The sequence below is a fragment of the Macrobrachium nipponense genome, chromosome 26 (assembly GCF_015104395.2).
Source record: "Macrobrachium nipponense isolate FS-2020 chromosome 26, ASM1510439v2, whole genome shotgun sequence".
Lineage (NCBI taxonomy): Eukaryota > Metazoa > Arthropoda > Malacostraca > Decapoda > Palaemonidae > Macrobrachium > Macrobrachium nipponense.
This window is the reverse complement of record NC_087215.1, coordinates 74,952,126-74,967,836: the sequence shown is the minus strand read 5'-3', so window position 1 is coordinate 74,967,836 and position 15,711 is coordinate 74,952,126. Positions and strand designations below refer to the sequence as shown.

The 15,711-nt window shown below is 41.7% G+C and overlaps 1 protein-coding gene across 9 annotated transcripts in view; it reads right to left on the bottom strand.

The window, feature by feature from the left end:
- Window positions 1-15,476, bottom strand: part of LOC135200446 (copine-8-like) — a 138,432-nt gene extending 122,956 nt beyond the window's left edge. For 3 of the 9 annotated variants that reach the window (XM_064229083.1, XM_064229090.1, XM_064229091.1), the window contains exons 1-3: window positions 15,072-15,329; window positions 10,405-10,489; window positions 992-1,706 (exon numbers count right to left, since the gene is read on the bottom strand). In XM_064229083.1, the coding sequence (XP_064085153.1) occupies window positions 992-1,706; window positions 10,405-10,460 (771 nt within the window). In that variant the 5' untranslated portion in view covers window positions 10,461-10,489; window positions 15,072-15,329. The other 6 variants (XM_064229086.1, XM_064229085.1, XM_064229084.1 and 3 more) reach the window with 6 other exon arrangements.
- Window positions 15,477-15,711: the final 235 nt, after the last annotated feature.

Sequence of the window (15,711 nt, the reverse complement as noted above, 5' to 3'; positions counted from 1 at the left end):
CCTTCCTCACTCTATCTCTCTCAAGCTTCCTAACATATGATGATAATTCCTTCCATTCAAGCTCCGTAAGGTTCTCGCATTCCACACAGGTGTTAATAAAAGAACATTCATACTCCCTGCATTTAGCGCAAATACTATGCGGATCCAATGCCGATTTAGGCAGCCTAACCTTACAGTCTTCCCTACTGCAAACTCTAAACATAGGTGAAGCCTTAGCGTCAGACATCGTGAAAGAGTAGTCAAAACCAAAGTCGAAAAACAGTCCACAATAAGCGTATGCCAAGCCAGAGAAAAAACAGAATACGTCACCAAAAAACCAATCCAAATTCTCGGCAAACGAGTTGAAATCCAAGATGGAGGAACGAACAATAGGTGTTGTCCGTTCAACCGACAGAGAAATTATGGCTTAGAAAACGGGAATAGTTCCAGACCCCGCCACCCAGCGGCGGGAATGGTGGATCACCTGACCTACCTGTCGCGTGTGCCGCGAGTTTTGAAATTCTGTCGGGACGACCGAGTCTATAGCTAAGTATATATCTGCTGGGTAAGTTACTTGTACAAAATTAGCATATGCTGTCACTAATGCCATTGCAGCCAACCTCAGGCAGTTGTTAAGCCATGTTATATTCTATTACAATCACCATGATTCTACCTTTATTACCATCTTGGACAACAGTTGAGGCTTTAGCAAAACAGAAAATTCTTGTACATGCACATGAATGCAACTCCTAAGGATATGCAGTGTCAATTATAAGAACTGTGGATAAACTAAAACCTTTTTCTTTTGTGTATATCTCGGTATATTCTTAGAAATTAACTTGAAATCCTTAACCTTTCCCTTTGATGATGTGGACAGCATAGTAGTCCTTGCAAAGCTTAAGGAATTTAAATGTACCATTTCTAACACACATGAGAAGGGTCTTCTTTTATCATCTTTAAAGAAAGTGACTGTTCTTTATAGGCTTCAACTTCAAAAATTGTTGCTGCTTACCTTCTTTTCCTCATTTATAACCCAGTAGTTGTTTGCACTATCAGGACCTTGCTTCAGTTTATTCACTGTGGTATAAAAGACACCAATAAGTTTATGATTTCCACCTGATTTGTAATTCATACATTTCACCATTAAATTTCTGTCATAGTCACCATTACAAAAAGAGCGTGTCTTAACATTAAATTCTTTCCAAACTGGATGTTCAGTGTTGGCAACTTTCTCTGTACGATGTACAAGGGTAAACGTTCCATCCTCATTAGCCTTGTAAAACTCCAAAAAAGGATTAAGAGAGCTAAACCAGCTGTTGTTTTCCAGACCTTTGGCAACAAACTGTATGGATAACTCCTCTTTACAAGAGCTGAGTTCTTCTGTAATAAGTATTATTGAACCTGCATTACTATAGTCCTTATTTACCAAAGGCTTTTCTAGCTTTTGTGAACTAACTAAAAGTGCTAATGTGCATTCAAAGTCTCCGATGAAATCATGATCTGCCAAATCAGGAGAATCAAAGTCAACATCAAACACTTGGAATTTAAGGCGCTGTTGTTCTTCAAAGCGGTAGGTAAGAGGAATTTTAGTAGCAAAATCTGGATTCAAAGAGTTCTTGATGCATTCAGTACGTTTCAGTTCTGTCCACTCAGTTGTGCCAAATGGTTGGTGAAGGAGCACGCATATTGGATCCGATTTTGAAAATACATCTGTGTCTAGCAGGTTCCTATAAAAAAAGAAAGGAAATTAAATCAATTTAAACTATTTTCAACATTTCCTATTCTACACAACTTCATTTTGCACATACTTAAATGTACTCTAATGTACAAGTAAAAAAACTATAGTTAATCTAATATTGATGCACTACAGTGTGGCACTAGCAATAGTCAAGACAAACCAACTGACTGGGATAAATAAACATGATATTGTTATTGTACAATAAAGTTTCATACATACTTACCTGGCAGATATATACTTAGCTATAGGCTCCGTTGTCCCCGACAGAAATTCGAATTTCGCGGCACACGCTACAGGTAGGTCAGGTGATCTACCGGCCTCCTGCTGGGTGGCAGGAATAGGAACCATTACCGTTCTAGAACCAGATTTTCTCTTCCACCTGTCTCCTGAGGGGAGGCTGGGTGGGCCATTTAATCGTATATATCTGCCTGGTAAGTATGTATGAAACTTTATTGTACAATAACAATATCATTTTCATACATTCAACTTCCCTGTCAGATATATACTTAGCTGATTGGCACCTTTGGCGGAGGGTAAGAGACAGCTAATTACTGATTAGACAGGTAAACAACATACGTTGTAGGTAATTAAAAAATATACCCTGGTTCCTACCTGTTTTGGCGGAAGATTTCATAGCTACTGCTTAGAAGTCTGCTTTGCCTCAAGAGCCTCAGCGAGGATGTGACCTATGGCTAAGAGCTCTTGTGGGGACTGTCAATGGGGTCTTATCCACTTACTCAACAGAACCTGATGGCCTTTGTCAATGGGGTCCTATCCACTTACATGACAATACACCTATGCTTAATGACATAACAAAGGAGTACAACACCGATCCCGATCACCCGATCCTAACCGTGGATTAGTACTAAGATTGAAAGGAGTTATCCCCAACCACCTTTCAAACAACCTTAAAATTCAACACCAAATTATTTTAAAATTAAAATTAAACAAAAATTAAAGAAAAATTAAGGATCAGTCTTATCTCCTTCACCCAGCACTGTATCCGCTGATACATACGGACCCAGAGAGAAGCATCTCTCGTATGTTACCCTTACATCTTTTAAATAATGGGAGGCAAACATCGAGTTGCACCTCCAGTACGTAGCTGCTAAGATGTTTTTCATCGACATGCTCTTGTTGAAAGATATCGATGTAGCAACTGCACGTACCTTGTGCGCTTTTACTCTCAATGCTGCAAAGGATTCACTTTTGCATTTCATGTGTGCCTCAGCAATCACGTTTCTAACAAAAAAGGCCAAGGCATTTTTCGACATTGGTCTCTTAGGGTCCTTAACCACACACCAGAGACTTTGATTGCAACCTTGCAGCTGTTTCTTCCTCTGCAAGTAAAATTTTAAGGCTCTAACCGGACATAATGATCTCTCAAGTTCCTTTCCCACAAGTTGAGAAAGTCCTTTAACTTCAAAACTCCTGGACCAAGGTCTCAAAGGATTTTCATTCTTTGCTAAAAATAAAGGCCAGAAAGATACCACTGCAGAGTCTCCTCTAAAGCCCACTCTCGAGTCTAGAGCCTGCAATTCGCCGACTCTTTTGGCAGTAGCGAGAGCCATTAGAAAAATACATTTCCTCGTAATGTCTCTGAAGGATGCATGATTAGGAGGCTCGAACTTCTCTGATGTGAGGTATTTAAGAACCACGTCTAGGTTCCAGCTAGGGGTAAGTGAAGTCTTCGATTTTGATGTTTCAAATGATCGTATCATGTCATGAAGGTCTTTGTTATCCTCTATGTTCAGGCCCCTGTTCCTGAACACAGCAGATAACATGCTCCTATGCCCCTTTATCGTAGATACTGCCAATTGAGATTCCTCTCTCAGATCTAGAAGGAAATCGGCAATTTTGGTCACAGAGGTATCGGAGGACGACAGCTTCTTCACCTTACACCATCTACGGAAGACTTCCCACTTCGATTGGTAGATCCGCATGGTAGAGGATCTTCGTGCTCTCGCAATTGCTTTTGCAGCTTTGCGAGAAAAGCCTCTCACTCTGACCAATCTTTCGATAGTCGAAAGGCAGTCAGGGCGAGAGCGTGGATGTTTTTGTGATACCTCTCGAAGTGGGGTTGTCTGAGCAGATCTGTCCTTTCGGGAAGAGATCTGGGGAAGTCCACCGTCCATTCCAGTACCTCTGTGAACCATTCTCGAGCGGGCCAAAAGGGAGCGATTAATGTCATCCTCATTCCTTCCGAGGACACGAACTTTCTTATCACTTCCCCCAGTATCTTGAATGGGGGAAAAGCGTATGCATCTATGCCCGACCAATCCATGAGAAGGGCATCGATTGCTAGGGCTCTGGGATCCTCCCCTAACGAGCAGAAGTTCTTCATCCTTCTGGAGAGGAACATCGCAAACAGATCTACTTGAGGTTTCCCCCATAGAAACCACAGCTTCTGGCAGACTTCTGAATGAAGGGTCCATTCTGTAGGAAGGACCTGGTTCTTCCTGCTCAATCTGTCTGCCCTTATATTCCTTCCTCCTTGAACGAATCTTGTCAGGAGTACTGTCTTTTGTTCCTCCGCCCAGATTAATAGAGCTCTTGCTAACTCGTAAAGGGAGAAAGAGTGTGTCCCCCCCTGCTTTCTGATATATGCCAGAGCCGTGGTGTTGTCCGAGTTGACCTGGACCACCACGCCTCTGACATCCTCTTCGAAATGTCTCAGAGCCAAATGAATAGCCAGAAGCTCTTTCGCATTTATGTGCCAGGACATCTGTTCTCTCGTCCAGATGCCTGACACTTCCTTCGTCCCTAGTGTTGCTCCCCATCCTGTTTCCGAGGCGTTGGAGAGCAACACTAGGCGAGGGTTCTGCAGAGACAAGGACACTCCCTCGTTCTTTCTCAGAGGTTCTAACCACCATCGCAAGTGGTTCTTGATGTTTTCCTGTAGAGGAAAAGAATCTGCCAGTTCTCCTGTCTTCCTGTTCCACATTCTCCTCAGGTAGAACAGCAGAGGTCTCATGTGCAGCCTCCCTAGAGAAACGAACTGCTCTAGCGACGAAAGGATGCCCAGAAGACTGAGCCATTCCCTCGCTGAGCTTCGCTCTTTCTCTAGGAAGGCCGAGACTTTCTCCAATCCTCGAGCAATCCTTTCTTGGGATGGAAATGCTCGAAAACCCCGAGAATCCATCCGAATCCCCAGATAGACAACGTCCTGGCTGGGGATTGTCTGGGATTTCTCGAGGTTCACGAGCAATCCTAGAGATTTCACTAGATCCAGAGTTGTTTCCAAGTACTCCAAACACTGCTATCTTGACTTCGCTCTTATGAGCCAGTCGTCCAAGTAGAGTGATATTCTCATCCCCCTCAGATGTAGCCATCTTGCTACGTTCCTCATCAATGCCGTAAACACCTGAGGAGCCGTCGAGAGGCCGAAGCACAAAGCCCTGAATTGGTAAATCCTTCCCTGCACCATGAATCGAAGATATTTTCTCGATGAAGGATGCAGGGGGACGTGAAAGTAAGTGTCCTGAAGGTCGAGGGAGACCATCCAATCTCCTGGACTCAGAGCCGCAAGGACCGAGTTGGAAGTCTCCATGGAGAACTTTGTCTTCTCCACGAAGCGGTTCAATGCGCTCACGTCCAGCACAGGCCTCCACCCTCCCGAAGCTTTTGGCACTAAGAAAAGGCGATTGTAAAAGCCACGAGAGTGAGGATCCTGCACTGTCTCGATAGCCTCCTTCTCCAACATTTGCTGTACTAGACCCAACAGGGATTCCCTTTTTGCAGGATCTTTGTACCTCGCTGACAGCTCCCTCAGTGTCATCGTCAATGGAGGTCTGTCTCTGAAGGGGATGAGATATCCTTTCTTGAGTACTTCCAGAGACCAAGAATCTACTTGTCTCGAGGCCCAAGCTTCTGAAAACTTCAGCAGCCTGGCCCCCACTGGTGCTTGGAGGACTGGTATCTCACTTGGACTTCTTCATTGCTCTACTGGAAGAAGACCTTCCTCTTCTTTCCATTCCTCTTTTCCTAGGGGCTAGGCCTGATGAGCTCCCTCGAAAGGGCGGCTGAGTACTCTTGGCTCCCTCTTCGTGGCAGGAACAGCTGGTCTTGACTTTTTAGCTGATTGTACTAGCAAGTCCTGTGTTGCCTTCTCAGTCAGCGAATGAGAAATATCCCTCACTAACTGAGAAGGGAACAGCTGTTTAGACAGAGGGGCGTATAAGAGAGACGCCCTCTGAACTGGAGAGACTGCTTTCATTAAAAATGAGCTAAAGACTGCTCTCTTCTTTAGAATTCCTGCCCCGAAAAGGGATGCCACTTCCGCTGAACCATCTTGAACCGCCTTATCCATACAGGCGAGCACACTATGCAGGACTTCGGGTTCCAAGAAATCGGGGTCTTGCGTCTTCTTGGCCAAAGCCCCAAGGGACCAGTCTAGGAAGTTAAAAACTTCCAAGACATGGAATACTCCCTTGAGGAGATGGTCCATTTCCGACATAGTCCAGCTTGTCTTAGCAGATGGAAGCGCGTGTCTTCTTGCCGAGTCCACTAAGGTCGAGAAGTCTGCGTCTGCGGAAGCAGGAAGAGCGAGTCCCATTGCTTCTCCCGTGTTATACCAAATCCCTCTCCTTCCCGATAGTCTGGAAGGGGGAAAGGTAAACAGTCTTCCCCGCCTCCTCTTTGGATTTAAGCCAATTTCCGAAAGCCTGCAAAGCCCTCTTCATTGAGATGGTAGGCTGCATCTTCAAAAAAGAGGAAGACTTTGAAGTCTTCGTACTTGAGAATAAAGACCGAGGAGAAGGAGGGGCAGCAGGACTCAGAGACTCTCCAAATTCTTTCAATAAGAGGGCTGCCAAGGTCTTATAGTCCGAAAGACCTGCCCCCTTATTTGCTTCCGAGTCTGAAACATCTTCCAAATCTTGACCTCTCTAAGCAAGGTGAGGGGCTCTTAGCAGTACCAACTCCAACCTGACATGGGCTACGGCCGCCTGTGCGACGTCTTGAGTCCCTGCCAGGAGAAGGCCGATCTTGCTCTTTGCCTTTACTTGCATTAAAACTATCCTGATAAGGACGACGGCCGCCTGTGCGACAACTAACGTCCCTATCAAGAGTAGGTCTTGAATGTTTAAAACCTCTCACAGAATCAGCCACATCCTGACAAGGGCTACGGCCGCCTGTGCGACGTCTAGAAACCCTGTCAGGCGAAAACTGATTCTGTGAGAAGTCCCAAAGAGGAGCCTCTAAGTCCGCTTCTAACTCCATGTCCGATGAAGATGGAGATCCTGGTTCCTGTCGCCTGGCGCCTGGTTGGAGCCTGGCGCTTGGATGATGTATCAATCCTGGACAGTCTATCATGGCCTCAGGCGCCAGGCGCCTGGAAAGAGCCTCAGGCGCCCGGCTGGAGACTTAGGCGCCTGGCGCCTGGTAGAGTTTCAGGCGCCTTTCTGTATTTATGAATACTGGTATGATCCTCCCGCCTCGTAGGCATTTTGCGCCTGGCTAGCGCCAGACTCCTGGCTGGCGCCTCGTCTGAGCTGTCAGAGACTTCCACCGGACGGGATTTTTTAACGGGAAGGAAGCGATCCTTTCTCCTGGGAGGATCCTTCTTCAAAACTCCCACCAACAAAGATATCTGTAGTTGCATTTCCTTTAGGATCTTCGTAGCTGCGTCTTCTTTCTCCGTATCCGATCTAGGGGAAGGAGGATTTGATGAATATATTTCCTTTCTCTTCTTTTCCGGTGGATATTCTTCCGGGAAATCTTCCGGGCTGGAGTCCAAAGCTGGCGACTTCCACGATCTTTTAGAAGGTCTCGCCAGCTTGTCCGAACTCCATCCTTTCTTTGAAGAAGAATCGGATGAAGAAAAACACTGTTTCAGGATGCCTTTCCAACGGCTATCCTTGGCAGTCTGGGATGCTAACTCAGATCCTGCCGAGGGGACGCCTGACCGGTGGGGATTCTCTGAAACCTCCCTGCGGCTTTCGACATTCCTTCTCCTCTGGGCTTGGGAGCTTGGAAGAGACAGAGCCGATCAGACACACCCTCCACTTCACTGGGAACACTTTCACTTTGCTTACCTTCTAAATCCTTCAATTTGCAGTCCATCTTCAAAAGGGAAGCCTTCAAATTTGCAATTTCAGATGTCGAACTTGCAGAATCTGATAATTGAGAAGGTAAAGCTGTATGGGAGGAAGCAATTACATTAGAGATAGGCAATAGGCACTAGAGTACTAACTGGCTCGTTAGAGACCGACCTAATCAAACTTTTGGAAGAGGCTTTTCTAGCCCTATCCCTTTCCAATTTTCTCAAATATGAGTTAAGAACCTTCCATTCCTCCTCATTTAAATTCTTACATTCATCACATGTATTCGATTGTGAACATTCATTCCCTCTACATCTCTTACAAGTAGTGTGAGGATCTACCGAAGCTTTCGGTAGTCTCACATTACAACTTTCATCCACACACACTCTGAACGAAAAACTAGAATCAGACATTCTGAGAAAAATCCAAATCCAAATCCAAAAAACAGTCCACAATAGCGTATGCCAGGCCAGAGATCCAATACGTCACCAAAATATCAGTCTAGAAGATCAACGGCGATGAAACACGAAAGTCAAAGTCAGGAGGAACTAGCAACGATGTTACTAGTACCGGTGACAGAGAAAATCTGGTTCTAGAATGGTAATGGTTCCTATTCCTGCCACCCAGCGGCAGGCCGGTAGATCACCTGACCTACCTGTAGCGTGGGCCGCGAAATTCGAATTTCTGTCAGGGACGACGGAGTCTATAGCTAAGTATAGTATATCTGACAGGGAAGTTGAATGTATGAAAAGCTCACTTACAGCTAACAATTTAACCAAGTCATTCTAAAGCATGCAATGCCTCTGTTGGCTTAGATGCCCCAGGTCCTCAGCCATGCTACAAACTTGGCACTTGCAGATAAGATCAACCAAGTGGTGGTCTATTCTTGCTTATTTGGAAATGTTTAGAACTTACACCAATAACTGGATATAAAGCAGATATATAACTGAAGAAATTAAAGATACAAAAATGTAACTACAGTATGTCCTTTCCTTATCAATGAGCCAACCAGCAGCAGTGAAAGAAAACCGCAAAACCATAAACACAGAACTAAACATGAAAAGAATAAGTATCTCAAGTCATAACAAGACACTTAAAAATAGAAAATTTAATGAGCTAAACTTCAAAGAGGGTTCAACCAGCAGGACCCCATCATTAGACTGTATTTTACACAAATTCTACATGAAATTTTTTTATCAAAAATTAATTATTAAATATAAATAAATGCAAGTTACAAATGCCCCACCCTGTGGTCCAGCAGCTCCTAAGACACACCATAATAACAAAGAATGAAGACTCTCCCATTGGCCAGAACATGTCAAGGAACCACAGCACACCCTAGAAACAAGACACGCCCTGTGCCATCCAGATTTGTACCAAGAAGAGTGGAGACAGGAGGAGGGTAATTTGTGCAAACTAATGAGTTAATACATTGGAATAAATTTTGTAGTGAAATAATGTTATTACACTTCTATACTGCATTACACTCCTTAGTAAAACTGGGGTTGCTACCTACTGATCTTGACACATCAGTGAGATTTTGTATTTGTAGCTTTAATATGGCTTTATGGAAAGGCCAAAAATTACCTGAGCTAGCAGAGCTGCTTGAATATAGCTTATATAGCACACTCGCAAGGCCTTTGTATGTTGAGTAACCTTGCTTCTTTGTTATTATCACTTTGTGAGAGAGATACTGCTAATTACTCCTCTCTGATGCTGAAGTATGGAGTTGAATTAACATGCAAATTCTGGGAGTTCTACAAATGCATGTGTTCAGTAGCTACAGACATACAGGAATGACTTGACAAAAGTTGTCATGTGGTTCCCACATATGTTCCCGATCTACAGGGTGGGTTCCTCTGTTTCTGTGATACATTTCTAGAGCTGTTGGACAGTAACATTAAGCATATGTAAACTGATGGGATCTGTGTTTAAAACAAATTATACACTAAAGCCAAATTAAAAAGCAATGCATTAATCCAATCTGGAATTCATCAAAAGATAGGAAAGCGGTACAAGACACCAATGTGGGACACAAAAGAAGTAAAATTTACCAAGTACAGTGGACCCCCCATATTCGCTTTCTCCAGATTCACGGAGTCTATCGGGAACATTCCCCCACATTATTTGCGGAAAATTCACCTATTCGCTGTATTTTTCTATATGAAATATCCAGAAATTCATGGTTAGTTTTATCAATTTTATCATAAAATGAACTTTTTGTGATAAAACTATTAAAAAACCACTTTTCAGCGTTTTTATAGGGGTTCAAACTATTCACGGGGGGTTCTGGTGTGCATCCCCTGTGAATACGGGGGGGGACCACCGTATAGGCCCTAAATGATAGCACATCCTTGCAAAATTCTGAAGAGCTATTCGCAACAGGACATGGGAAAAAAAAAAAAAAAAAAAAAATAGTAGTAATGCAGATACAAATGAGAGATCAGTTCACCACTGGTAGAAAAAATTGGCACCCTAAGCAACCCAGAGGAACTTTCATCAATATTCCACTAAAACATCCAAACCATATCCAGTAATAATATCAGTATTAATAATGAACAGTTTTTCTTTGTAAATCTTTCAAAAACTGATTTCAGCATTATTTTTATTCATAAATCTTTTATAGTAAGCCAATAAATCACTCACCTACAAGAAACTGTTATCTCAACTAAAGATGTTGGCATCAAAGCAGAGCCAGCCATGTTTCTGAAATTTGTTTAGATGTGCCACTCTGAAAAATACAATAACAAAAAATTAAATAATGTTAATACTTTATATAAAAGAGTATGGTACTTACTCACTGGTAAAGAACTTAATTTCCTGTTGGTAAGATATGAAAATTCCAAAATTCAAAGTCCCGGCTAGTCAGTAGAAAAAAAAACTGCCCCCTTCATATCTGCATCGCAAACTTATCCTAATACTTTTCAGTACAACCAGGTAATACTTATCCGACTTCTCTGGGGTTATCATAAGTTATGTTAATTTGGGATCACTGTATGATTTTCTTGTATTTCAAGATTTTGATCAATATTAATATTGGTGAGGGTGGACAGCAGTCCTAAGAGCAAAGTCCCTTGGCAGGCAGATCACATCATCCTAGGTAAATGAAGATTAATACTATAGATTAAAGAAGGTTAAGTTAGGATAAGTAATATTTGCTGAAACATGGTTTTTCATAGTTTTGAGGGATTCTTGAATTTTCCCAACTGAAAAACTATGGGTTTTAGTTAAAAATCAGTGGTACAGGTTACTGTAGTATGATCGGTCTCATTTAGCAAATTTTAAGATTTTCTTCCCTAGTAAAGTAAAATGTTGTAAATGTTCACTAACTTAGTTTGCAAATATGGTTGGTTTTGGTAGTGACTCATACTCCAGACTCGTTTGTACCTATATTTTGGGTTGCTGTTGTCCGACAATGTGCTATGGCATCAAAGGTTATTTGCACATGCTTTGGTGAAATGAGCACTGGATTTCTGTTTTCAGAAGTCACACCAGGTTTGCAGCTTCAGCCATAATTTTGCAATCTTGGCCTGTATGCGAAGGCTGTTCTCAATTGCATTGTGTATTTGTCTTTTTGATTAAACATTGCAATGTTGTAACTGTATGCTGTTTGGGGTCCATGAACTGTCCTGAGTATGAAAACTACTATTGTGCTTGTGCATTCAAGGAAAATATGGAGGTGAGCAGACTGAAAAAACCTGGCCTGTTTAGAAGATAAGTTGTTTTAAAGGTGGTACGTACAGCCAATGCTGTGCATATTCTTATGGTTTTGAATGTTTTCATGACTCCGAAAAGGATATACGTATACTGTTGCATATACAGTGTTTGGTCTTGTGGTTTCCAAAACAACTACTATACTCAAGTACTGTGACAGTTTGAAGCTATAACATAAATCCCCATTAAAAAAAAATTAATCATAGTTCAGAAATCTTTACTTGGTAATACTCACTTAATCAGCACCAAATTTGTCATCTTAAATGATCAAATAAAGATAATTTTGTCTTTTGGATATAAGGGAAAGTGAATATGAAGTATCCATTTATCAGTAAAAATATGGAGGCTTGCACTGTTCTTATTTTTAAAGTATTTACATAGGATTTTAGATGCCATAACTAGGAGGTGACTGGCACCTATAGCATATGTTATTCATGAGCTCTTAATTTTTGTTAAGTAAAATTTACATGCTTTTTCAACTATTCAAAACTTCATAAATTCTTATCCTAAAGCACCTATATATATGATTTTACACTTTGGCCATTTTTCACAAAAAGTTTCTTTAACTTAACTATGACCATCTTGTGCATGAGAATGATGATGAGATCTTAAAGTGATGCATTTTACATTATGGATGATGTAAAATGACTTAATCTACCTGGAAGTAAGTTAAAGCCTTTTCCTGATTAATACCTCTCATTCACAGTGCAAACCTTAACTGAAAGAGCCTATTATAGGGAATAATAGTTGAACAAGAGGAAAAAAATAAAGAATGTATGTACTATGGGCATTGCTAAGGGGGGAGACCGGGTGTGCCCTCTAGGCAATTAAGACTTGCCCTGGAAGGTTAGGATGAAATGATTGTATGTAAATCACTCACATGATTTATGGTGCTTTAGGTCAGCTTAGGAAGGAGGTAGGGTATCCCAGAGGAAGGCTGTTCCCCCCCCCAGCTCCCAGCCAGACAACATACTGGGCAAGTTAAGGGTTAGCCACCCTAGATTAAGCTAGGCTGTTGAACGATAGCTTACAACGAATCCTGGTGACTTCTTGTTACATCGTAACTGGCCGAATGCCTAAAATATATATTTATTCAAGCAATTGTACTGTGATTTTGCAATTCCAGCTTTCGTGACTTGAGCACTGCATTTGTTTTTCTTTCACCCTTCTGACAACTCAAGATTCCCGCAGTGATCCCTATAATTGTTGGATATACAGTCCACAAGGGGTGGGGGGAGGTGAGTTCACAAAAAATCCAGTGGTTTGCATCCAAATGATTATAAATGCATAAAACACTACATATCCACTTAATCGAAAATAGTTTCTGTATCTGGTTATGCATTGAAATATCACTGTAACACCCTTGATTTTTTTTTAAACATTTGTAAAAGAAGGTTTTACTTTGTAGTTTGATGGATTTTGACATGCCATTCATTCCTGTTGGAAATGGTTGTCATTCTAACAATATGACTAAGAGGCACAAGAGTAAAAAACCATTGTATTCAGATCATATTGGGCTGGGGAAAGGGGCAAAAGGGTAAGAACAAACATGCTTAGTCTGTACTTTTGCAATGATGCATGGGTAAAACTACAGGGTAACTGCATGGATTAATTTTTCTTAATCTTGGAAATTGATTTTGTCTATACTTTTAGTTTGCTCACGAAGGTGGTATTGTTTATTGTTGGTCAATTATTATTGGTAACCTCATATAAATACCCAACATGTTTGGGAACCCTTTGGGAAAGCGGGGTTTATGATGAGAGAAATCACTGGGAGAAAGCCCAGACTGCCATATTATTAGGGTAAAAAACCGCATGGTACAGGGGTGTACCATGTACGATCAATGTGTACAACCCCAAGAAAAGTACATTATAACGCGTCCTGACACCAGAGTAGAGGTCTTTAGCTCCGTTTCTCACCAACAACAAGTCGCGTCTGATGCCCATCTCCGATGTCAGGACGCGTTATAATGTACTTTTTTTGGGGTTGTACACATTGATCGTACATGGTCCACCCCTGTACCATGCGGTTTTTTACCCTAGTATTATGGAAGGTTCTGTACATGCATAAGTCATTAGGGAGCCATATGTTCAAGAAGGGATTGGCTAAGGAAACCTAGTTACATAAAAGGAACTAGGCTATACTAAGCTAACATACCCTGACCTAACCTAAACCTTACCCAATAGGCTGTATTACTTAGCCTGGGGGCACAGCCTTGGAGGCCCCAGTGAAGAAAATCAATTTTCTACCATAACCTCCCCCATAAAACTATGCATGCAACAGCATTCCAGGATGGCCACAATACAAAAACATATTAGTTCTGTGGTTAATATCTGGTTAATGACAGTCGGCCGCCAAAAAATAACCGTAAATTCTTGATAAACAATCAAAATACTATAGATGTCAATTTCCAAGGTAATACCTGCTGTGGAGCAACCCCATAGTATTCATTCTACCGATTCGTACATCCTACCTAGGTAGTTAGGTTAGGTTAAGGGACAATTCAGGCATCTAGTTATACCTAGTAATCTGACAGGACATGGCAGCCTACAAGGGAATAGGATGCATTCCTGTTCATGCATTTTAACAGTGAATGTCCTCTACTGTAGCCTATATATCAAGTTGTTGGTATTTCTATATAAGCATTCCGCAGCACTTCACGATGGTACCAACGACATCCACTAGGGATTGGGGCATCCAATGTATTTTGCCGTGTTTAGAACTGGCCCCTGGAGGCTAATTACAGTCATCCGAATAAATATTACTTAAAATTCTTGTTCAGGAGGTAAAACTGCAAAGAAAAACCACAACTGCCATAGTTTAGGCCGCCGCGGAATAATAATATAGATCTACCGAGGTGTTATTTGGGGTGGGGGAGGTGGCAGGTTAGGTATGACGCAGTGTCTCCGGTTAAGTTAGGATCCAAGACAATATCTTAGGTAGTATTGCCCTACCACTACCCAAAACCTGGGATACTTTCATTTAGGTAGGCCTCAAATTAAATCATTTTAGACTTTGGTGAGAACGACTACTAGCCTATACCTACCTACCACTAGCTATAATTAGGTACTATAAATCTCCTAAATCTAAAGTAGAGGGGCTAACCAACCACTTCCGACGGGAATTTGTCATGTCAAGAATTTCAAGATGTCATGTCAAAAATCTCAAGATGTCATGTCAAGAATCTCAAGATCGTATCATAAACTAGATGTAGGTACTAGGTAGGGAGTAATAGCCTACTACTAAGTAGCTATAGTATAAGGCACATGAAAAAAACATTTGACATGCATTCTCGTAAACCTGCCTCCTGTACCGGGTAGGTTTGAGAGTAACCCTTTAGGCTGCCAAATTAAAACGTGATACCTAGGTAATCCCCACGATCTGCTTCAAGGTGGCCTCGTTACTGAAACATTTTGTAACCAAAAAAAGTATAAACCTTACCTAACATACACAACAGAGGTCTACTAGCTATACTATATATCAACATCTGACAATGTTTATTCATTAGCCTCTTATTTTGACAACGGTCAGTATTCATTAGCCTCTACTTTCGCCATTTGTACACGACATACCTATGTCCTGTATACAGTTAACTAACCTACACAATATACAGAATAAACGATTGTTCACGGTTTTTTTTAATGTTGATGGTTGTCTTGGTGAGGTAAATCAGGGATTACACTTTTCGGTACTCAACGTTTCAACGGGAAGACTAATCTGTATTTTCGTCATGGTCCCATAGCCATAATGGCCCCCATAACACTAACATAACCACTTATTTTTCGGAAACCTAAAAAATTTCAGGACTATTCTATATAATTGCCCCAAAGACCCCGAATCAGAGCATTTTTCTGATTTATACTCCCTGCGATTAAGTGTCACTCGAGTTTAATGTCCCTGATTTTGTGGGCGTGGCCGGTCCAAATTTCGGACAGTTACGTAATATGGTTCACGTGATCTTCCGTCCGAGAACCATCACTGTTTTCTTGAGATTATCTTGAACGCACAACCGCTCTCGTGAATATTGAATCAGTTAACCCTTAAACGCCGGAGCGGTAAAAAAAAAAATGACTCCCGTGTGCCGGAGGGGTTTGAGAATGAGCGCGTAAGCGGAAAAAAATATTTTTTTCAAAAAAATCACAGCGCGCTTAGTTTTCAAGATTAAGAGTTCATTTTTGGCTCCTTTTTTTGTCATTGCTTGAAGTTTAGTATGCAACCATCAGAAATGAAAAAAATTA